This window comes from Ochotona princeps, chromosome 15, assembly GCF_030435755.1.
Source record: "Ochotona princeps isolate mOchPri1 chromosome 15, mOchPri1.hap1, whole genome shotgun sequence".
NCBI lineage: Eukaryota > Metazoa > Chordata > Mammalia > Lagomorpha > Ochotonidae > Ochotona > Ochotona princeps.
In genome coordinates this window covers 33,643,206-33,666,977 of record NC_080846.1, presented here as the reverse complement: position 1 = coordinate 33,666,977, position 23,772 = coordinate 33,643,206, and the positions used below count along the sequence as shown (strand labels likewise).

The following is a 23,772-nucleotide window of genomic DNA, read 5'->3' as shown; positions in this document are numbered from 1 at the left end:
TTGAATTCTTTAGACACTTTTTTGATGAACCATGTTTTGCTGAACATTTTTTTTAACCTAACAGATGTTTGGGTAGTTAAAATTCCTCATGAGTATGGTATCCTGTGGCTTTCACAACCTACGTGTTACCCCAGGAATTTTCCTTTCTTGCTGTCTTCCAGTCTTGGTGGTCCATGGGAGATGCACATTACAGGAGTTCGACTGCGTTCCTTACTAATTTCACACTCACCCTCCTTTAAAGCTGTATATTTTCTCAGTATTTTCAGTGTCTATTGTTCACAACACAGATATAACAGCTTTCTATCTTACATTCCCCCAAGAACACATAATTTGCTTTTCCATAGAAGAATAAGCCGGAAAAATAAGAGTAAAATCATTCATAAAAACTTCAATTTTTCACATGAAATATTTTTTCCTAATTTTTGTGCTTTGTATATACTTCCACTAAGCATGAAGAAGAGTTATGGCAATTATACAGATAATTTAAGGAGAAAAGCAACTTGGCTTTGCTTATCTAGATCATAGTGTGTGGGAAAAAGAAATGTTACTTTGAGTTGGATGAATATTATTTCTTTTATTCATTCTATTTTATATTTTAGGCTCAGAGTAATCCAATTTAATTTTCTGCTAGCATTCTGGTTTTGTTCCCTGGTCTTCAATTTTGTTGCATTTACTTTTCCTATTTTCTATTTCTTAAATTTCCTACTTTCTATTATTAACACTGGGTGGATACTTGAGTTATTCACATTTTGAACAATTTCAAATTAGTCATTGATTCCTAACTTTATCAAGATACTCCAGGTTTTGATAGGATGTTGTATTAGAAGTGTAGAAGTATTTAGACATATCTCAAAGCTGGAAAAAATTCACTCTTACCTAAAATTGTGACTTCATATTATTTCATAATGTTGTTTAGTCTTTAATTCTGAGAAATGGTTAATTATGGCATTTCTCACGTCACATGAGACAACAATTTTTAGGATCAAAGAAGACACAAAACACTGATTTCCTTCATCCTGGTTATTTTTTTATTTTTATAAAATGTGATTTTTTTTTGGATTGCAGAGTCAATATGTATGCCTACTCTATTTTTCCTATGAAAAACATTACTGCTGTGCAAGATTTTGTTGCTTGATTCTTCTTTCTATGGTTATATTATTTGTTATTGCACTAATTGTTATTGCAATAATACTTATTATCTTTTTGTCTTTTTATATCAAATGCAATCCCAGCTCTCTCATTAGTGTAATCTAATAATGAAAACTTTTCTTAATACAATTACGTGATTTGAAAATTGTCCCTTCCTCATTGCAAGCAAAATATTGCCCCATTTCTGAGAAAAAAAGAAGGCAAATCAACTTATAATTTTAACAAAGTAGCTTATTATCTTTGTTTGGTTCAAAAGCTACGAATTTTCTTTCTTATTTTGTTTTATGGCTTTCCATTTAGCAGAACGTACAGCAACTGTGTAGTAGAGACTATTACAAATAGATGTGAGGCTACATTGTAGTGTGCACCTCTACTTTCAAATCAAAAAAGGACTCCCAGTGAAGGGGGTAAGAAGTAGAAGAAATAAGGTGGCAGGAATGACCTATAAGTAGAAAGGAACTGATGTTCTATGCTGTTCTATGCTAATTAAACATCATCTGTAATAGTGTAAACTGTGCTTGCAAGAAATGGAGTGTATATAGAAAGTCTGCTTCTCATCTCAGTGTAGTAGGTGGAAGCAGGTGCTTGCTAAACACCTTTCACAGGCAGTAAAATGTGAAGGATTAGTGGCAGAGGACACATAAGCACAAGACTATAGTTTCACCAAAAATTATAAATCAGCTGCCCATAGGCCAGGTCTGGAGTACTGGTATATTTGGTTTCAACAACTAAATATTCCCTTATTTGTTTAAATAGTTATTTCCACCTATTATTCAATATGCATTTCTACTTCTGAATAAAAGATGGATTCCCAATGAAACAGTTAAATATATCTTGACAATAGAATGCTGGACTTTCTACCACTGTCTACACTCACAGTGTCATGATACACTTAAATACCAGAATGATGGACTTATGACTTGCTGAAGGACTATGTTATTGTAAAAATACAGTAAAAATGGGAGGTGGGGGAAAAGAGGGAAGAAGGGGAAATTCCTGAGCCTAAGCACCTCTATCATGAAAAAAGTTATTTCCATATATAAAAATAATTGAATTTTTTTTGTTTCTGGAAAACGACCACAAGACTTCATGGCATGGGCTGTAATAGGACAGTGATGGCGCACAATGAAGTATTGGACGAACAGGAGAGTGATGTATGTGGAGGGACGGTTTAGATAATGTGGTTGAAATGAATCATGGGCAAACTACGGAAAAGACACTGTTCAGGCTTTCATTTCCTGAAATTAGATGAACAATGGTATATCTTAGTGAGATCTGGAAGGTGAGAGGATGAGAAGCAGACATTCAGCACACATGTGCAATGTTATCGGTTGATTATGTATTGTTCAATATGCTAATCTGGATTCTAGAGGAGCATTCAGGTCTGTAAATGGATAATTGAGAATGTAAGTGACTAAGTCAATTTATGTACTGAAAAGTAAGAAAATGTAAAGACTAGGTCTCAGGGTATTCTAACACGTAGGGTTAAAAAAAAATAAACAGAGTACAAAATAATTTTTAAAAGGAGGCCAACAAAGAAACACCAGTAAGACGGAAGAAAAACCAAAAAGAGCAGATAATACAAAAACCTTGAACCTAAATGCTAAAAAAGAAGAGCTGGAAACGTGTTGAACATTTTGACAACAATTGAGTGGCCATGATTCTACCTTAAATTTTGAATGACATTATAATAAATATTTACTTAAATTTTTCTATTAGAAACATGTCAGGAACTCTGGGGAAGTTTAGCAAAACACATATATAGTCTTCTAAAAAATAAAGCCTTAAAATCAATTTATTTTATCATAAAATCCTAATACAGCATTTTCCGTTACAAAAAAAATTCTATATCTGAGTACCACTTTACCAGTAGATATCAAAACTTTCTTAAAAATACAATTTGGATATGAAAGAAATCATCACAACAAGACATCGGGATGGTAACACAAAGTTCCTGCTGAAAGATTAACAACGGATGGCTATCCTGGCAGCATTAAGAATTTGCTGGATTGGGGAAGAAACAGCATTAAACAGAATGTTGCTATTTCTGAGAGCTCTGACTTGCTCCATTTACTTGAAAATTTATTTATCTTGCAGGGAAATCATCTCAATTCCAAGTAATCAGTTTCAGGATAAATAATAGAAACCCATTTGTTTGTTTATAGTTAGCAATGTGTCTAAGAAAGCAAGTAGTTTTGAAATATAAGACTTAAGCGACAAATCGTTTTTATTTATATTTGGAGTTACTTTAATGAAAACAGCACTTAGGATCTCTTTCTAGAATGTAAATATATGGAAGATTATGTAGACGGCAGAATAATTTGCTCTTTGTTCTCTTGACCTTTTTATGTTCCCTATTTTAAACAATGAGTTGGACACTTTGTATTTTCTTTGCATTAGAATTTTGCACAGATGTAAAGTACTAGCTAAAAATCTACTTGGACATAGATCCAAGTGTTATTATGTGTAGCTCTTGAGTCACTAAAAAGGTTGATACTGCCCTCCCCGGCCCCTCCAACACACACACACACACACACACACACACACACACACATACACACACACACACACACACGACAGAGTCTCCAGAGAGGGGAAATGAGGTTGTAGATCAGTCAGTACAGCCAAAAGTGAAACTTCCAGGCAGGCTTCTCACTAACCTTTGTGGTACTCTTCCTGGAAAGCCTGATACAATTCTGGGAACTTGAGAATAACCTTAATAAAGACTGAAATTGAATTTCCCAGTGAATTTCAACTGAGTTAAAAATAAACATGTTATTATATAAGGTAGTTTATGGATTGCCATTTTTTAAGTTCAGTGATTTCAAACACAATTGGATTAAGCAGAACTCATGAACGTATGGAATACAACAGGAGTCAGTACATGTCAGGGGAGTACTTACGGCCAGGCAGGGTTTGTGTGGAAATCCAATTGGAAGCATTTCCATAGCCAGCATTGGTGCTGGCAGCCACTTGGAATCTGTACCATCTAAATTTTTTTAATCCATATACTGTATCTTCAGTTAGGTTAGCTTCGTAGAGGTATTGAATTTTTTGATATTCAACACATTCTTCAGATTCCCAGTCCTCACATTTTTGAGCACGAAGTTGAGTGGTAATCTTGTAATTTTGAAAATATCCAAGGATAGTGTCAGGCCTTATCCATGTTAATGTTGCACTGGTTGACTGAACATTAGAAAATGTAATATTTGTGGGAACACTGGGAACTAAAAATTAAAGGAAAAATTAAAATCAATTGCAGCCACCAAACATTTGGCTAGTAGAAGTGATAAACTATTCTATTATGGTGCATCAATTATCAAATTATTGTGACACTCAGATTAATGCCCTTATATTTAATGAAAAAACCTTAAGGTGGGGCTTCAAAGTTTACTGTTTCAAAAGGTAAAACATGAAACCATTATAATTTTTTAAAATTCCTGTTTCAAATACAAACATACACAGTTTACAGAAAAATATTTTGGTTTTATATGAAACAAAACTCACTTGTATACAAGAAAATGCCACATTAAATCATCCTAAGCGCTTCACGGTATGGTCTGAATTCTATTATTCAGTTCTTAAAATCATTTAAAATGTGTATAGAAAATATTTATAAGTATATCTCCTATGTAGTGAGTGCTGCTTATAAAACAATTGAAATACATATTGCCAAATAACAATTTATACATTTAGACTATTTTTATACTATCTATATTTAAAATGAACAAAATCCTTTCTAGCTACTATCCCTAACACTGATATTAATGTACAGATTAAGATATCTATGTGTAATCCACAATCACATGGTCCTACTTTGAGTCCCTTGTTATTGTCAAAACTAGCCATTTGTTTACCAAATGCATACCATGTCAGGATCTGAATCTTGTATTAGAGATTCAAGATTAAAAGTAGTTCATGTTCATTTATCAGGCAAATAATATGAGTTATGTTAGAAATAGGAAGGAATAATGAATTGAGTGGCTGTGGAATTTTCTCTAAATAAAGTTTTCCCTATATATCTTAAAGAGTTTTTGTTTCGAAAGCTAAGATACAAAAAGACACATTTAAAGTGTGTAATTCATCAAAGCTATATGTTGATATTTACTTTCAATGATTATCTAAGAAACACCTAATATATGAGGTACTATTGTAGGTGATGGGTTTTCAACAAACAAAAATCCCTAACCTTGTGAAATCTACATTCAATGAAAATATAAACATTTTGGATGATGTTCAATGTTATGAATAAAAATAAATTGAGGAAGGAGACAGAATTTCAGGGCGCCTTAAACTTTAAGCTGATTGGTCAGCAAAGGCTTCACTATTAGAAGACACTAACTGCTACAGCTAGCATCGTGGGGCAACCAGGTAAGGCACCATGCTAGCAGAGGCAACGGTCTAAAAAAGAAATACAACGGCCAGATTGTACACAAAACAACAGGAAATTGTTATGGCTTTCATTCGCACAGAGGTTTTCACAGAGCCACTCAAGCTGCTATGCTCAGAACAGATTGAAGGGAGACAAAGATGGAAACCAGAATACTAATAGTAGGTTTTGGCGATGTCTATTACTAATTATCAGAATACTATTACTGTCTATTACTATTATCAGAATACTAATAGTAGGTTTTGTGCCCGAGATCCTGGTGAGCTTGGCCAAGAAGCTAGCAGAAATGATGAGGCATTCAGATACTGAATGCAATTTGAGTGGCAGTTGGCAGGATTTGCTGATGGGTGACAGGTGTGATATGAGAAAGAGGAGTAAAGCCACTACTGTAACCAGAGGAGATGGCTTGAGAGATTAAGATTTTGGAAAAGGCTTAAGTATTTATTATGAAGAGGATAACTTTGAAACCGCTTCTCGGCACCTAACAGGAGGTATCAAATGGTAAATGAATGCTGAAGAATGGAATTTGGTGTAGAATTCTGGACTTCAGTTTAAAATTTGGATTTCCAGGGCCAGCATGTAGCACAACCGGTAAAGATGCTACCTGTGATCAAAGCAATAATGCAGGCATTGGTTTAAATCTCAGTTGCTCCTGTTCCTATCCTAGAACCTGCTAATGAGCCTAGGAAAGTAATCGAAGATGGCCAAGTCCTTAAGCTCCTGGGAGACCTGGAAAAAGCAGTGGGCTCCTGGCCATTGCAGTCATTTGGGAGTGAATTAGCTGATAAAAGATTCACATTCATCCATCCATCCATCCATCCATTCATTCATTCTCTCTGCTTTCTCTTTCTGTCCCTTTCTAAGTCTGTCTTTCGAGTAAACAAATCTTTTTTTATTGCATTTCATTTTATGACATCGTTTCATAGGCTCTGAGGTTCCCCCAACCCATCCCTGTACCCTCCCCGCATGGTGGATTACTCCACCTTATTGCAGTATTACAGCTCAAATCCAGTCATGTTTCTTTCATTGCAAGCATATACCATGCATAGAGTCCAGCATCTTATTGTCCAGATCAATTAAACAGTTTCTTGGGGAGACAATCTAGTCTAAAAGCAGAGCTGGCAGAATATCGTTCTGACCAATTAAAAGCATAACATCAACAACAGTTTACAACATTATGGAGTTAATTGACATGATATTGAGTAACTGACATATTAGAAAATCCAAGTTCTTAACTACATCCTATGACTACTTCATTGACATTTCAATTTTAATTTATATACAACCGGCTCCTATCCACCTTAAAATGGCTATAGGATACTATTCAGCTGTCTCGTGTCTAGTTTCATTTTTGTACTTAGCAGTTGATTGTATTGAAGCATAATTTTTACTGAACTTGGCAGATTTTAGGATAGTTCAAACTGGCTTATAACTTTAACAAGGCATATGTCAACAGTTGAGGTGCAGAACAGCTTTAGGAGGAGTGTGCAGAGAAATCTTCAATACCCCAGTGAGGAGTAACTTATTTTCGTGTCCTACCTAGTAAGGTATATGTAAGTGCAAGCTGACTGTTTCCTGTCTGGTTCTAAGCTTTCCTTGTTCTCTGTCTATCTATTCTTATCTATTCTGATTTTTTGTTGTTTTGTTTTGTTTTGTTTTTAGGCGGGTGGGGGGTCCTCTGGGGCGACCCTGATGTTCATTGCAGGAGAGGGTGGGGATCCAAAGTCGGAACCTTGTAAGGACCAGAGAAAGCTCCTCTCCCTAGTCCCGTAAACAAATCCTTTTTAAAAATAAGATAAAATGTGGAATTCCTCTTAAAAGTTTACTGAATTATTTAGGTTACAGCTTATATATCTAGATACTTCAAAACAATCCATGGAAAAGGGGCATTAAAATAACTATTTCAGTGTAAAAAATTTTTGAAACCAATGAATACTTCTTATAATATTTATTTTCCATGAACTTTTTGATGACCATTCACATTTCCCCCAAACTTATAGGGACAAGAAAGTCTAGTATAATGAAAGCAATTACTAGATTAATTAAATCAGGTTTAATTATTCTGGTTTCCACTCTTATCAGCAAATTTTACTACATCTAATTCAACATTATTGTAAAAGTGATGCTACAAACAGAACACTTGATGTTCTACTTGCAACATCCTCTGTTGTATCCTCAACTGACATGAAGAAAAGCAGCCACAGAAAACACTGGTTTTAAGAACATTTCATGCTTACAGAAGAAGTTTTATAACTGGTTAAAAAGTGAAATATACTCAAATTCCTCAGCCAATAAATTTGAACTCAGAACACCTGAAAAAGGTGCAATTTCAAAATATTCTAACAAAAGCATAGGGGCATGAGTGACTTGGAGTTCAGGAAATGTTTTCAGAGAGGACATATCATATAAAATGGGATATTCATTGCTTGCAAAGAGAGATTCAAGAAGATGTAAAACCAGGAACTAAGTTTTTAGTTTCTAATTCCTATTGACAGTAATGGAGTGGCTGAGTAATAGCTTGGGGCTTACTCTTTCTGAGAGCTTGTAGGAAACTTTTCAAGCAATGGAAAACTATCAAAGGTATCACAATGAGATGTTTAGAAGTACTTTATATATATTTTTTTTATCAAGCACAGTCTAGTTAACCAAAATAGGAAAAGGAAACAATCCATAGACCACAAAAACTCATTGGAAATGAGCATTAAGATGGCAGTAATAAGAAACAAGTATTTTAGACTCAGGAGGTTGAATCTACTAAATAGCATATGAGAAAAACACAGAATGTCAGAATTTGAAGTTTAGAGATTGTCTAGTTCAACTTGTCTTTGTGTTTGACTTTTATGTCTGCAGGGTACTTCCTAAGATGCCCCCATTCTATGTACAAGCTGCTTTTGGCTATTTAATCAGAGCTAATCTAGATACTGTTGCTGTAATTAATACAGATTAGTGTACATTAACATTTATACCTGGTGGGCTCAATGTTGTAACAAGTATCTTTTAAAAGCAGAATGCTTTCATTGATTACAGAAAGGGGAGCAAGAGAACTAAAGCAGGAGATGGGTTCAATGTGCTAAAACTTCTCCCTTTCTGACTTTGAAGAAGGGGACCTCATGATAGACCATGCATACTGTGAGCAGTTTATGGTGAGGATTCAGTCAGTAGAAGAGGGTCTCAGGCCTGTAGCTGCAATGAACTCTATTCTGCCACAGTTGCCCGAGACTGGAAGATTTTGCTCAACACAAGTATGTAGTTGATTTACAAACTAAGATAAAATCAAGTTGTCAGACTAAGTAGAGAACAGCAATGCCTGGATGTGACCTATAGAACTACACATTAATAAGTGGATTTGCCTTGGGCTAAGAAATTTGTGTTGATGTATTAGATATCAATAGAAAGCCAATGGCGTTTCCTGTGTAAAATCACCAACTACTAGCTGCATAGCCTTTGTTTAGAAATATAAAGTGAAAGAAAAACTAAAAACCTTGAAAGGCTTTATATAATTTTTTGGTAGGGGATGGTGCTGTGGCATAGTGAGTTAAATTGTTGTTGCAGTGTTGGCATCCCACATGGGTGCTAGTTCAAGCCTGACTGTTTCACTTTTCATCCAGCTTGCTGTCAATGGCCTGAGAAGGCGGTATGTAGGCCTGTGCACTCAGGTGGGAGACCCAGAAGCAGCTCTTGGATCCTGGCTTCAGCCTGGTTCCTTATTCGTTGTTGCAACCATTTGGGGCAATGAACCAGTGGATGGAAGACCTCTCTTTCTCTAACTTTGCCTTACAAGTAAATAAATCATTTTTAGATTCGTTATTTTTACTTTGCATGCAGGTTTTTACAGAAAGAGGCAACAAACAGACTTTTTATCTACTGGTTCACTACCCAAAAAACCACAAAGTGTGCAGCTGAGCTGAAATGAAGGCAGGAGCTTCTTTCCAGGCCTCCCATGTATGTGTAGGGGCTGTCCTCCACTGCATTCCCAGGTCATAAGCAGGGAGCTGGATCAGAAGTGGAGCAACCATAACACAAACTGGTGCCCATAAAAGGATGCCAGTGTCACAGGGCTGATTAGCCTGTTATATCATTGTGCCAACTCCCAAACAAAACAAATCTTAAACACACTGCTTTCTTAAAGGAAGCTCCACTTTTTATAATTATTTTTTTGATGATTTTTACATATTTGAGGAAGCTCTATTTTATTTGCACAATGTATTATGTTGAACTGAAATCAACTTTCCTGCAAATTCTTAGTTCTGCACTGAAAACCAACCTATAATCTAGTTTCATCTCCATTTCACTACAGCATCTATAAATATATAGAAATATGTTACCATGGCTCTCAACAAATATTTCAAAATTGGAGGCATGCATTTATGACAGCACCTGACTCTTGGTTTGTCCATATCTCCTGTGGATTGGCTTATCTGTATCCTGCATGCTCACTTCTAGCCCAACTTCCTGCTAATGCACTCCTTGGAAGACAGCGGATAATGACTCAAGTACCTGGGTCCACGCCATAAGTAGGAGAAACTCAGGCCAATTTCTGGTGTCCTGGCTTTGGTCTGGTTCAGCTCTGGCTTTTCGATGTGGGGAGTTAATCAGCAGATGAAGAACTCTCACTGTCTGACTCCCTTTGGTTCCACCTCTCTTTCTATGTGTGTCTCTCTTATACCTCTCTTATTTTCAAATAAAAGTGTTCTTTTGAGATACTGTATTTTTAATTTACATTATAATCAAGGGTTCAAACTCCACTAAATAAAAGTCCAATACGTAAAAATAAAAAGATAATAGTTCAATGGGAGTCTAGGAAAGCACTACATATAATAATCATATGGACGGATATCAGTTTCAGTTTCATTAGTATACAGTTAATTTAACATAATCACAGATTTAAAACTTTTGGCAGTGTATTGCTCCTGAAGCACACATGAAAACCATTACAAAATCCTGTAATATATGAATGTCTAGGTTGTGTATATATAAAAACATCAATCTGCATATTAGATTGTATCTTCCAGAGTCTATGCTTAACACTTGGAATAAAATGGCCATGCAGTAAACATTTTTGGAATTTATAGGCAAAGGAAAAACATGTATAACAGAACACTGTATTGGGACAGATATTAAAAATGTTTTCCAGATAAAGATAAGTTAATCATAGCTCTGGAAAATAAAAAGTACTTTTCTGGATGAAAATATCAAGATATGTTACAATGCTAAGAGATAAGACAGCATGGCATGATGTAACAATTGCAAAAGGCTGTTGGGTCCACAAGAAAACGCATGAAAAGAAAGGACAGTACAGATGAAAAGTCAGACTAACATGATTTGAGGGGCTGGTGCTATTTTAGTTAGTAAAGCCACCACAGGAAATGTCAGCATCCCATACATGAACTGGTTCTTGTTCTGCCTGTTCCATTTCCAATCCAGCTGTCTGCTAACGCATCTGGGAACACAGCTGAAGATGGTCCATGTCCTTGGGTCCCTGCAATCACATCGGAGACCTAGAAGAAGCTACAGGCTTTGGACTGCACCAGCTCTGGCTGTTGCAGCCACTTGGGGAGTGAATCAATAATTTTTTTTGTCTCTCTTCCCTTCTCTTTGTGACTTGAGTTTCAAGTAAATAAATATTTACTTGATGTAGTAGACTAAGCCTTTGCCTGCAGCACCAGTATCCCTTATGAGTAGCCAGTGTTCCACTTGCTCCACTTTTGATCCAGTGACCTGCTTTATGACCTGAGAAGGCAGCAGAAAATAGCTCATGGCCTTGGGCCCCCAGCATCCATGTAGGACACCTAGAAGAGGCTCATGGCTTTGGATTGACTCAGTTCTGGCCACTGCAGCCATCAAGAGAGTAAACGAGAGGATAAAAGCTCTCTTGGCCTCCTCTCTAACTCTGCCTTTCAAATAAAACACACACACACACATGCACATAATCATTCTGAGTCCTTTAGACCTAATTTAAGACTTCCACTTTCATTCAAATTATAGTGGAAATACTTTGGAAGTTTAGCATTGCTCTTCATTTTCGTGAGAAGCTCTGCCTCCATATAACCCAGGGAGTATGGTTTAAACACTTTCTTTTCTTTGGATTTTTCCACCAAACACACTTCGTATATCTTAGTTTTCCTTCTGTTCAGATTGTTGAACCATTAGAGGCAGAAAGAACACAGAGCACATCTAATAGCAAATGGACTAAAGAAGGCAAAGGAGTCTTCCCGTTCCACATGTGGAAGGATGGTTAGATGTCGATGACTCTATGACCAACTTTTTTTTCCCTTTTGATGTTCAGACGTTAGGAAAGATTTTAATGACAAATTTGTGGCATCAGAATATTTTGCAGTTGAATCATAGACTCGTATTTTCCAAGTAAGATTCTCAGGGAAGAAACCTTGCAACTTGACAAATAAACAAGGTCAAGGCTTAGCTATTCTTAATCTGGCTTTGGGTGTAACAACTGTTTCAGTTGCTTATTGTGCAGGAACAGGTTCTGTGCTGGCCATTCATGGTGACTACGCAAATGAACTGTGGTTCACTGAAATAGTCATTTGGTTTTCATGTGCTGCAAAATCTAGTTCATACTTTTCATTCAAATTCCTTTAGAAAGATGATTCCTAAGAAAATCAGATCTGAGATCAAATACATAGTGCAACTCATAGACTTTTTTTCTTTTTTTAGCAAGACAATCTCAGTACTTATAAATGACCAGCACTGACCCTCTTTCATATTCAGTATCTTCTCTTTTGATGAACTGTGTGTTGGACTACATTATTTCAAGGCAACTGCCTATTGAATTACAGATACAAAAGGGATTACACTCATTTTAGCATGGCGAATCAGATTTCCATTCTTTAAGAATGACTAAAAACCTCAAACTTTTTTCTATCCACAGATGGTACTAATTTGAACACATCATTCCATGCTTCCTGGAGTAATCACACAGCTTGCTTAGATTTTCTAAACATGACTGAACTGTGATGAAGCGATCAACATTAACTGCCAAGGCATTCAGTAAATTATATTTTTATTCATAAATTATTCTTCTTGTGAAATACTTTTATTACAGTTGCAATGCAGGTTTGCAAATCTACATAATGATCTGTTACTTTTTAAAATGTATGCCAGTTTTTAGTGGCTATTTGGCATATTCTATTTAGAATATGAAATGTGCAAAACTTAATCTATTACCTTCTGAATAACAATAGTTACAAGTCACCAGCCTCTCACGGTAGGATTCTGATTCTGGTTAAATACACTAACATGGAAGACCAAGTTTCACCAATTTTTTTCCTTTAACTAGACACTTTCTCTATTGAAAAAAAACTAGATGTCTCAGATTTTATGCTTATGAACTATATTTATAAAATATACCAAAGTATTAATATTTTCTAACTTATTAAATATTTTAATTTACATTTTCAATAATATAACACCATTCAAAAATATAAGGCACAGATAGTCTACCTATACACATAAGTACAACTTGATAACAACATAGCACAGCTCAATGTAAGAGTCAAAGTTTTGAAAAGCACAAAAAATGATTCAGCACAGCAGATGTAATCCAGCACCAATGAGTTAAATCAATAATTTACTGTGTATTTGTATTAAGTGGTAAAGGTGGGCTAAGAATCTTAATTTGCACATGTATACATACATATGCATAAATTTAGTTTATGGAAACAACCCCAAATATTTGATAACAATAGGATGGAATCATTGAAGAAGATCATGTAGGAGCTGTAATTAGGAACAAAATCTGAGGTTCAGTAGAGATGTCAAAGAGAAATGTTCAAGTGGAATTGAGTCAGGGAGAGATATATAAACAGCAACAAAAATACTAGTCAGGGTTAAGCAGTATGCTAGACTGGAGAAAAAAACCTTAAGCAGTAATTATAGAAAAAGAGGCTATAAAATATGGTTTTATTGAAAGCCAGTGGAATATTGAGAGAAGTTTATATGACTTTGGTAGACAACAGAGTGTAGCTGATGGAGATCAGCTGGTAATGTAAAATTTAAAGAAAATCTGAGTCTTAATATGTCTTATTTTTATGAAAGGTAAATTATATGGAAAATGGCTAGACATTATATATAAGAAACATAATATAGAACAGAATGATAGAGAATCATTAGAAATACATCTTAAACATATAAAGGCAATTTGATGGAGAGCAATGATTATGGGTAGAGATAAAATGAATCATAAAAACTGAATGGCTCCAGATATTAACCTGAATATTAGGCTTGATGAATTAAATTCAGGTTATGAAGTTAGCACTGAGTATTATATGACAAATAATAAACAGCAAGTCAAGATTTTTAATTTCTGGGTCACGCAAAGAGTCAAAGTAAATGAACAAAATATATAATATCCAGTTTTGAAAGCAAAGATATATCTCTGCTTAAAATTATTTGAAAAAAAAGCATCATGTAATACACTGAACACTGCCTTCAACAGCATCCTTACATAGCACACAGTAACGATGTTTCCATTGGCCCCCTTATTATAATGTCTTTCAATGTAAGTAGATGAAACAATTTTCAAACATTTTGGTAAAATTGTTTCTCCAAAGGTTGTCATTATATAGTTCACATACATTTCTCTTGTGTAGTCTGGCTTAATCCAGAGAAATTTGGATCATTTGGAGTGGTATTTACCAATATAAGATATGCAAACATGATTTTAGGTTGTACTGGAAAGGTGAGAATATGGATTGACACATTAACAGGTGTATGTCACATTAAGACACCTTGTTATATAATAGAAGTTTACTTCACTTGCATGAAAGAGAACCAAGAAATTACTAATATATGGGACTAATACTTCAAATTTTAAGCATACATGCCAAATCAAATACAGACAAAAAATTTAGGGCCCAAAGTTCTGTTAAATTTAGCTATAATTTTTGTCTTTTCATCGAAATGCCTTAGCAAAACTTTCATGGAGAAAAAAGTCATTTTCTGGAAAGTACTAAAAAAAACTTGTTATGCGTCTGCTCGGAAGCTAAATGAACGGGCTTGATTTATGGTGTCATTACTTTTGACAGGACTATATAGAAAGTCATCACAGGAGAATATCTCACAGAAGTAACAACCCTGTTTTAAACTGGTTTATCCCCCATAGTTCTTAAGGGAGTAATCAGATAGCCAACTTTTCCATTAAGATCACTCCTTAAACATCCGGAAAACAAATTGGCCTAATGACAGTGACAATGAAATGAGAATGACATACTGGCTTCTGGGGATCACATGTGAATGGTAAAAGTAAACAAAAATGCTAGTTTCATATCTTGTTAACATGTATAAAGTTGTCTTGGCAAAAGTTTAAAATTCACACAAGAGATTAGGTAAAACCAATTCAGGAGATAACTTTATATTCACACAGTTAAATTCCTGAAAGCCAATGAATATAGGGTAATTCAAAGTGTCAGAACAGCAGATGGTAATGAATTGAAGCTGATAGTTAATGATCACTAAAATCAAATAGGGGAAAAAGGCTAATATTTTCTAGGAAATAAGTAAACAAATTAGCAAATTAGTAGATGGAAGAGTAGATTTCAAAAAGTGCCACTCAGGCTAAGTGTAATTGGATGCTACATAAGACGATTTTTATCTTCTGAAGATAAAAGCTGTTCAGGTAGCTTTTACCAATTAGAATACACAAGAGTCTTAGGGCTAAGTTTTATGGGAAAGAATAATGAATTTTTCAGGGATTCTGTAAGAGGGTGGAGAGAGAGAATGAGAGAAAGGAGGAGGGGAGGGGAGGGGAGGGGAGGGAGGGAGGGAGGGGAGGGGAGGGGAGGGGAGGGGAGGGGAGGAGGGGAGGGGAGGGGAGGGGAGGGGAGGAGCGACTCCAAAGAACAGTTCAAAGAATGATGTGAGACTGGAGAAGCTGTGAAATAAAGCATCCAGCATGAAAATATCTAGTTGCCAAGATGTTCAAAAGTAAGAATTTCTAATGGTCAACTAACATCATGTTTATTATTTCAATATAAATTCTTTTTCATAGCCATTGCCAAATGCCCATTAAAGTTATACAAAAGAATGATGTCATTACAATCTTTACAAAAATTATGAGTAAACTCAAATTATTTTGGAAAAAATAAACATCTTGAAAGGAGCCAAAAACACATACTGAAGTACTTCAACCCCAATACAAAGTAAGTTTGGAGGATACTGATCTGGTTAGAGTTTGTATCAATTTAACATTCCTTTAGAAAGTAAGTATACTTTCACGAGAAAGGAAGAACCAAATAATCTATTTGCTTGAGGAATCAGAAGAGAAATAGAGGATGAAGTTGCAGGAATAGCTGGAGACAGGCACAGAGTGGGTAGACACAACTTGTAAGTCTAAGTACCCCCAAATATTTGTCAGTTTGTTAATTATACATGCATTACTGAGAATTCAGGGAGCACACAAGAAAACTATAGCTCAAAATCTAAGTGGAACAGCTAATTGCCTCCCAGTTTTAGAGCTGCAGAGTTGGGTATTTGAAGCGCACCTAATTATGGAATTTGTAAACAACTCATGCTTCATATCAAAAACCCCAGAAAAGCCTCACGTCTGCTTTTCCCTATGTCCTAGAAATATGAAATTCACACCATGGATATGGTGAAATAAACGCAACGCATTAAATCACATATCCATGAAATAATCATTACTAACTTTGTTGTTCTTTAGAACCAAAGCTAACACTCCCAAGTTTCTGCAACACATCATTAACAATGTTCTCTATATGCTCACAAAGTACTGGACGGGAAGGAAGACTGCTACGTAGACTTATAGACAGGAGGAAAGTGACTGATGGTATGATAAATCACAGTGTGAGAATGAAGAAATTTTTTTCTTGTTAAATGTTTATTTATTTGTTTATTTAATTTTGGAAAGGCAGATCAATAGAGAAGAGGAGACAGAAAATCTTCCATCCATTGGCTCACTTCTCAACACTTGCAAAATGGTCACTAAGGGACAGAGTTGAGCTCATCTGAAGCCAGCAGTTGTCAGGTCTTCCACATGGGTTCGGGGTCCCAAGGTTTCAGGCCACCCTCCACTACTCTCTCAGTCAAAGGCAGGAAGTTGGATGGGAAGTAGAGCAGCCAGGACATGAACAAATGCCCATATGTGATGCTGGAGACTTCAGGAGGTTTAGCTAATTCAGCCATCACACTGGCCCTGCCAACTGACTTTGAAACCACTAATATAAGCACAGTATTTGAATAAATGGAAAATGTAAATCCTAATTAGTAAACAAATGAAAAAGCAAATCATAAAACAGACCCAAATGAAAAATCTTGAGTTTAATGACACATATGACAGCCTATGTAGTTGTCTAACATGCTAAACCTTTGTTTGTAGCACCAGCATCCCATAAGCATGCCAATTTCAGTCCCAGATGCACCATTTCGAGTCCAGCCTCCTGCAAATGGTCTGAAAAAGCAGAGAATGATGACTCAAGGCATTGGGCTCCCGTATCCAAGTGGGAGACTTGGAAAAAGTTCCAGGCTCCTCTTTCAGACTGGCTCACTTCTAACAGCTGCGACCATTTGGGGAGTGAGCCAGTGGATGAATGATCTTTCTGTCTCTCCTTTTGCCTCTCTTGCACTGTAACCCTTTCAAGTAAAATGCATCAATCTTAAAAAAATACACGTATCTGAAAAGTTTCATGGGATGAACACTAAAATTTTTGGCAGAATACAAAGTCAGTGAACATGACAAATCACCTGATCATTTACCCCAAGAACAAAGAGAAAGAATGAAGAATTGGAGAGGCCCAGTCATGGATATGACTCATACACAGCATAAGCAGGAATGTAACTGGAGTCCTAGAAAATTCAGAAGATGATTATGGGCCAGAGAAATGAAAATGCAATCTCTTAAGTTTCAGAAAAGTGTTAGTTTACAAATTTAAAGAAATAAGTAAATTCATAGCACTAAACATGTCAATGTACTTAGAAGCAGGGAATAAAGAAAAAAGTTTGAAGTGTCAGAAAAAAAAGGCCACATATAAAACCTAATTATACAAATGGTGGCTAATGTCTCACCAGAAACAACAGACATCACAACACAAAGGAATGCTGTATTTAAAATGAAACAAAAAGGGAGATAAAACTAGTAATCCAGAATTTCCTGTGCAGAGAAAATAGTCTCAGAAAATAAAGAAAAAATTTTATTGTTTAGCATGATTTTTAGTATTAGTTTTAATTCAAGTAAAATTTGAGATAATCTGATGTCAGTATACTTACACTACAGAAAATGCTAACGAAAATCCTCCAGCAAATGGGATATTATGGCTGTAAGGATGACTATGGAAGTAACTAAAAACAACTGTGATGCATAGATGATTAGATATATGCAGTTTTATTTTATGTAAACATCTACTAGCTCTTTCATTGAAAATAATAAACTGTGGTATTTATGATATATATTAATGTAAGATATTGTTAAATGAAATTAAGTTTTTCTGATGCAACAGATCCATGCATATGGGGAAATCAACAGCTAAGTTCAAATATGATTTGTACCTGTTGAGTCCTCACAATACTCCTAACAGTATGTCTAAGGACAACATACTGCCAGCTCTTAAGAGTATTTCTTACAGGATTAGCCATTTCTCTATAATAATACTAAATACAAAATCAGTTTTGATTTTTTTAACAAATTAAGAAATGTTCAACTTCTCATGCAGAAAAAAAAAGCACCACTGTAGTTGTGCTTTAAAAAGATCAAAACTATAATCTTGGTTGAAAAAATACATCTTAAGTAGATCAATCCAACCAGTATCAAAGTTCAGAAACTGAGCTCCTAATTTTCAGTGTATTCATTAACTGGTATAGAGTTCATTGTAATAAATATATGAGAAAATGAAATTAAAATGCAGGTTTTTGAGCAAAAATAATGAAATTCGTAATTTTTCATAATATGCATTTTTCTATAAACTATTTTAACATAAAAGTCACTACATAAAAGGTAACCTAAATTTGCACAACCTGTTTTTTTTGTTCAAATCCTTTTCTTTATATTTACATTGCACTGATTTAAAATTAAGTCTGAAATAACATAAGAGATGGTCCTATCATTAAACTAATATTCTACATTGTAGGAAGTTTACATCATTAATAAATATTTTTCAAGAACTTTGTAATTTCATCCAAACAAGAGACACTTTCCGAAAGCTTTCCAGAAAGAATGGTTTTTTAAATATACACAACCTGCTTAATTTACTTAAAAAGAAAAGTAAAAAGGACAAAACTGGGGGAGAAGGTTGATATGCAAAGGCTGTTATGAAAAGCATCAGCTACAGCTGCACAGGGCAAGAATGGAAAATAGGGTAATAAGATACGCCCCAGTTCCTAAATAAGTTAATAAAACGCTGCTAAAAGAACAGCTGGTTTTAGCTGGAGCTTGCATGAAGCAAAGAGTGGCTGCCTTGAGTCTACTTAATGAATGGTATTACGACATCATTGGGGTCAAACAGAAAAATGCAGAGTAACCCAAATTCATTTTTTACAAAAGAAATTAGATGTAAGAGACTTTCAATCTTATAATTTGATACCAAAGACAATTTCAAAAATAGCCAACATTACACTTTTGGATCAGATCCAGGTTTTCTTTTTTTCTCAGTAAATGTCACAGGAGTTTAGAAAATTTGAACATTTCGCATACATCTTCAGCATTTCATGGATCTTGCTATATTAACTCAAAATATTTTCAGTTTTAAGCCCAATCAAAAATTGAGTTTTTGACTTTCAAACCATATTTCAACATAATTTGGTATGTGCTGTATCATAAATTCTTGTGCATTCATTAAAGAGGAAATTCTTGTAATTAATTACATTTCCTTACTTAGTAACTTTTGTCACTGTGAAATAATGGAAATAATGGAAATAAATGATTATAATAGAAATGAGCTTACAATACATGGGAGACATAACAAAAATAAAGTTTCTGGGTTAATAATACTTTCATTGATGATTAGTTTTAGCCAATTGGCTACTTACTTAATTTCTGCACTCTTTTTCCCATGGGAGCATGGACAGCGCACAGTAATGAGTGGAGGCATCACCTGCCGGGGGCTGGAGTGGACACTAGCTTCTGATACTGAGGTGGGAACAGGCTGCTAGTGACACTGGCAGTGCTTGAGGCAACCTTCTGGACCACACTGACCAAGGGTCCATGCTGGATCCACTCAGGGTACACACATACTGCTGAGGGCACTTGAGACTATCAGGAAGACAGAACCATCATAATGGCAGTAAAGGTTGTGCAACTATAGTGTGTCTGTGTGCCTACACGTGCACCTAGGGGATTTAATCAGAGGGAAGAAATCCATTTACCACTGACTTTGCATGTACCCTAGATGCTTGGAGGGGCTGGGCACCCACTTAGAATTGTGATGTGTGCATATCATATCATCCTATTTCAGGCTCCAGGGCTTAAACTGCCACATAGGAGCACCCAAAATCAGGTGGCTATGGGGAATGCCTTTGTTCTCCAGATGGGATGGGCTTATTGGGTTGAGCATATCCCCTGGGCTTCTAACTGTGGGAGCCTCATGCATTGACTCTGAGAATTCTGTGACTGCATAGTAACATATGGTATAGAGCTGGGATTCTGAGAAACAGAGGACACCAAAAATTTTTAAATGCCCATGAATTCTTACAGTCAATATTATCAAAATTTTCTTACTAGCTATAACAATCTACAGATACTATGTGGTCCCAATTAAGGTACCAACAACCTTCTTCTTCAACTCAGAAAAAGAGTGATGCTAAAATTCATATAGAAATACAAGAGATCCCAAGTAGCTGAAGGAATCTTAAACAGCAATAACAAAGATGGAGACAGCACAATACTAAACCTCAAGATGTAATACAGAGCAATTGTAACCCAAAAAGCCTTGTATTGGCCAAAAATTAACATGTAGACCAATGGAACACATTAGAAGCCCTGAAAATTAATCCATACATCCACAATCAACTACTATTCAACAAATGAGTTGAAATCAAACCCTACAGGAAGGGAAATATCTTCAACAAACAATGTTGGTAAAATTGGATTTACACTTGCAGAAGTATAAAAGAACTTAATACTCTATACACAAATCGAATCAAAATCTATCAAAGACCTAAATTCATGACCTGATATTATTGAATTACTAGAGGAAAACACTGAGGAAATCCTCAATGAATTGGCATAGGCAAAAACTTCTTCAAAAAGTTCCTCGAAGCACAGATAAAAAAAAAAAAACATAAAAATAGACAAATGGGATTACATCAAGCTAAGAAGTTTCTGCATTGCAAAGGAAATTCAAAGTGAAAATACATCAACAGAAAAGGGAAAATATCTGCAAATTATATAAATGATAAAGAATTTATATCCAGAACACATAAAGAGTTCAAGAAACTTAATAACTCAAAAACAATCAGTGCAGTTTTAAAAAGGCAAAAGACATGAACAGACAATTTTCAAATTGCTAACACATGAAAAAATTGCTGAGGATTCTGAGCCATCATGGGTGTGCATAATGACATTACATATTACTCCAGTTAGAAGACCTATCATCTTAAAAATCAAAAAAACAGAAACTGTTGATGACAATGTGGGGGGAAATTACAGTAATCTGTTGGTGGAAATATGAACTGGTACAACCATAGAGAAGATAGTATGAAGACTTTTCACAAACCTGAACCTAGATCAGCCATTGACCCTGCCATCCCACTACTTGTAATTTATCAAAATGAAATGATATCAGCATACATAAGAACTATTTGTGCTGCTCCTCTGTTGCAACTCAGTTCACATTAGCTAAGATGCTAACCTGTTCAGATACCCATTACCTCATTACTGCCTGAAAAACAATTTTTCTATATATACTCTATATATTCACCACTGAATATTACTAAGCCATAGAAAAGAATGATTTTTGCAAAACATGAGTGCATCTGGAAACCATTATCCTTAGAGAAATAAGCCAATCTCCAAAACATGAATGTAGGACCCAGCATGGTAGCCTAGCAGCTAAAGCCCTCACCTTGTATGGGCTGGAATCCCATATGACCTTTGGTTCTAATCCCGGCAGCCCCATTTCCCATCCAGCTCCCTGCTTGTGGCCTGAGAAAGCAGTCAAGGATGGCCCCAAAGCCTTGGGACCCTGCACCCATGTGGGAGATCTGGAAGAAGCTCCAGGTTCCTGGCTCTGGATGGGCTCAGCTCCGACTGTCACAGCAGCTTAGGGAATGAACCAGTGGATGGAAGATCTTCCTGTCTCTCCTCCTCTCTGTATATTTGACTTCCCAATAAAAAAATAAATAAATCTTTAAGAATGAATAATAAGAGGAAGAGACTCAAGCTAGTACATTCTATCATCTCTATTTCAGAAACAGACTCATCTTTTCTTCAGAATCCTAGCTCACCTGGAAGTGAGCTCATGTCTGGCCCAGAGCAGATTTTTCAGGGCACATAACAATAATTTATTCATTGTCAGAGACAGAGACATTTCTAAATTAAACTCCTTAATTGGAGAAAAGCTTTACTTCAAAAAAACAAAATTTCCAGGTCTCTCCTTGGCAAATTTCTCCCCTCCAAGAAACTGTGTTTATCTCTCTTTTAAAAAGATGAATATGAAATCTGGCATTATGAATAGATTTTTAATAGTAGAGCAACAGCAACTTTAGTGCTTAATGAAATTCATGTATGATAATCCAGTCACATGAGAGAAGGATGTTCAATTTTATGCACTGAGGGGTCCTTGCACATGTGGGTACCAAGTTTGACCTCAAGGAAAAGATGTGCAACACTTTCTATAACTGAGTTGTTATATTTCAATTCCAACTTAAAGTGCTGACAACATCTAGTTACCTGCAGGTTCAAAAGACCTTGAAACATTCTGGGTGATACACATTATTGCTATTTTCTTATTCAATAAACAGTCTTAACCTATAACAACAGTTTTTTTAAACAAAGGTATCTGGAACAGCAGTTTAGTAATAAACACTTGCCATGACTCCCAATAGCTAGAGACTTACACCAAGCATAGCTTTGTAAGATGTATATGGGTAAGGCGCAGAAACCAACGTCATCGGAAAGACAACCAGAAGCCCTGAGCGGTCCGCAGAAACAGAAGAACAATAAATGTCCTTCGGGACCAGGGAGGAGAGCTTTGTCTGGTCCGAGCCTGGCTCCACCTCTGGACCCCCACCCTCCCTCGCAATGACCATCAGGATCGCTCCGAAAACCCCTCACAGCAAACAAACAATCATACAAACTAAAAAAAAACTAAAATAAATAGACAAACAACAGAAAGTAGAGCTTGAAATCTGACAGGAAAGAGCTGGTGTGGATTGGCTCATGCCTCGCTGGGTGGGACACAAAGATTAGTCACTCCTCACCACGGTGTTGAGGATTTTCCTGCACACCCCCTCTCCCAAAATGTTCTGCACCTTGAATGTCGACAAATATCTTGTTAGAGTTACAAGCCAGTCTAGATTATCCTAAAATCTGCCAAGATCAGCAAAATTATACTTCAACACAACAAATGGCTAAACACTAAAATGAAATAGAAACGAGACAGCTGAATGGTACCTTATAGCCATTTTACGGTATATAGCAGCCAGTCCTGTATATAAACTAAAATTGAAATGTCAATGAGCTAATCATAGGTTGTGGTTAGGACTTGCTTTTTTTTTTTAACATACTGGTTACTCAAAACCATGTCAATTCTATAATATTGCAAATTGCTGTTGATGTTATATTGGGACTCTTAATTGACTGTGATGATATTGTACCAGCTCTAACTTCAGACCAGAAATGGTCTCCCCAAGAAACTGTTCAACCCATCTGGACAATAAGTAGCTGGACTCTATGCTTGGTATATGTTTGCAAGGAAAGAATCTTGATTGAATTTGAACTGTAATACTGCACCAAGGTGGAGGAATCCACCAGGGGGGAGGGGGGTGGGGGGATTCCCAGAGCCTATGAAACTGTCACATAACACAAAATAATTAATAAAATATATATATAGTAAAAAAAGATGTATATGGGTAAGAACGTGTATATTTATGTCTGTATTTAAATTACAACAATATTAATGCAGAAATGCTTTATTGTGCACATCCTGGCTTTGATTTTATAAACAATTATTGTTTAATATGCACATGTTAGCCCTCCAGTAATCTAATTTCCTTACTCCACTATCCAAGATACTTCAAATAAAAACAATTGTTTGGCTATTTAGAAATTA

General features: G+C 35.7%; 1 protein-coding gene across 2 annotated transcripts in view; it reads right to left on the bottom strand.

The window, feature by feature from the left end:
- The window catches only part of PTPRQ (protein tyrosine phosphatase receptor type Q), a 191,777-nt gene that overhangs the window by 76,781 nt on the left and 91,224 nt on the right, over positions 1-23,772 (bottom strand). For both annotated transcript variants that reach the window (XM_058673398.1, XM_058673397.1), the window contains one exon: positions 4,053-4,376. In XM_058673398.1, the coding sequence (XP_058529381.1) occupies positions 4,053-4,376 (324 nt within the window). The remainder of the gene's footprint in view (positions 1-4,052; positions 4,377-23,772) is intronic.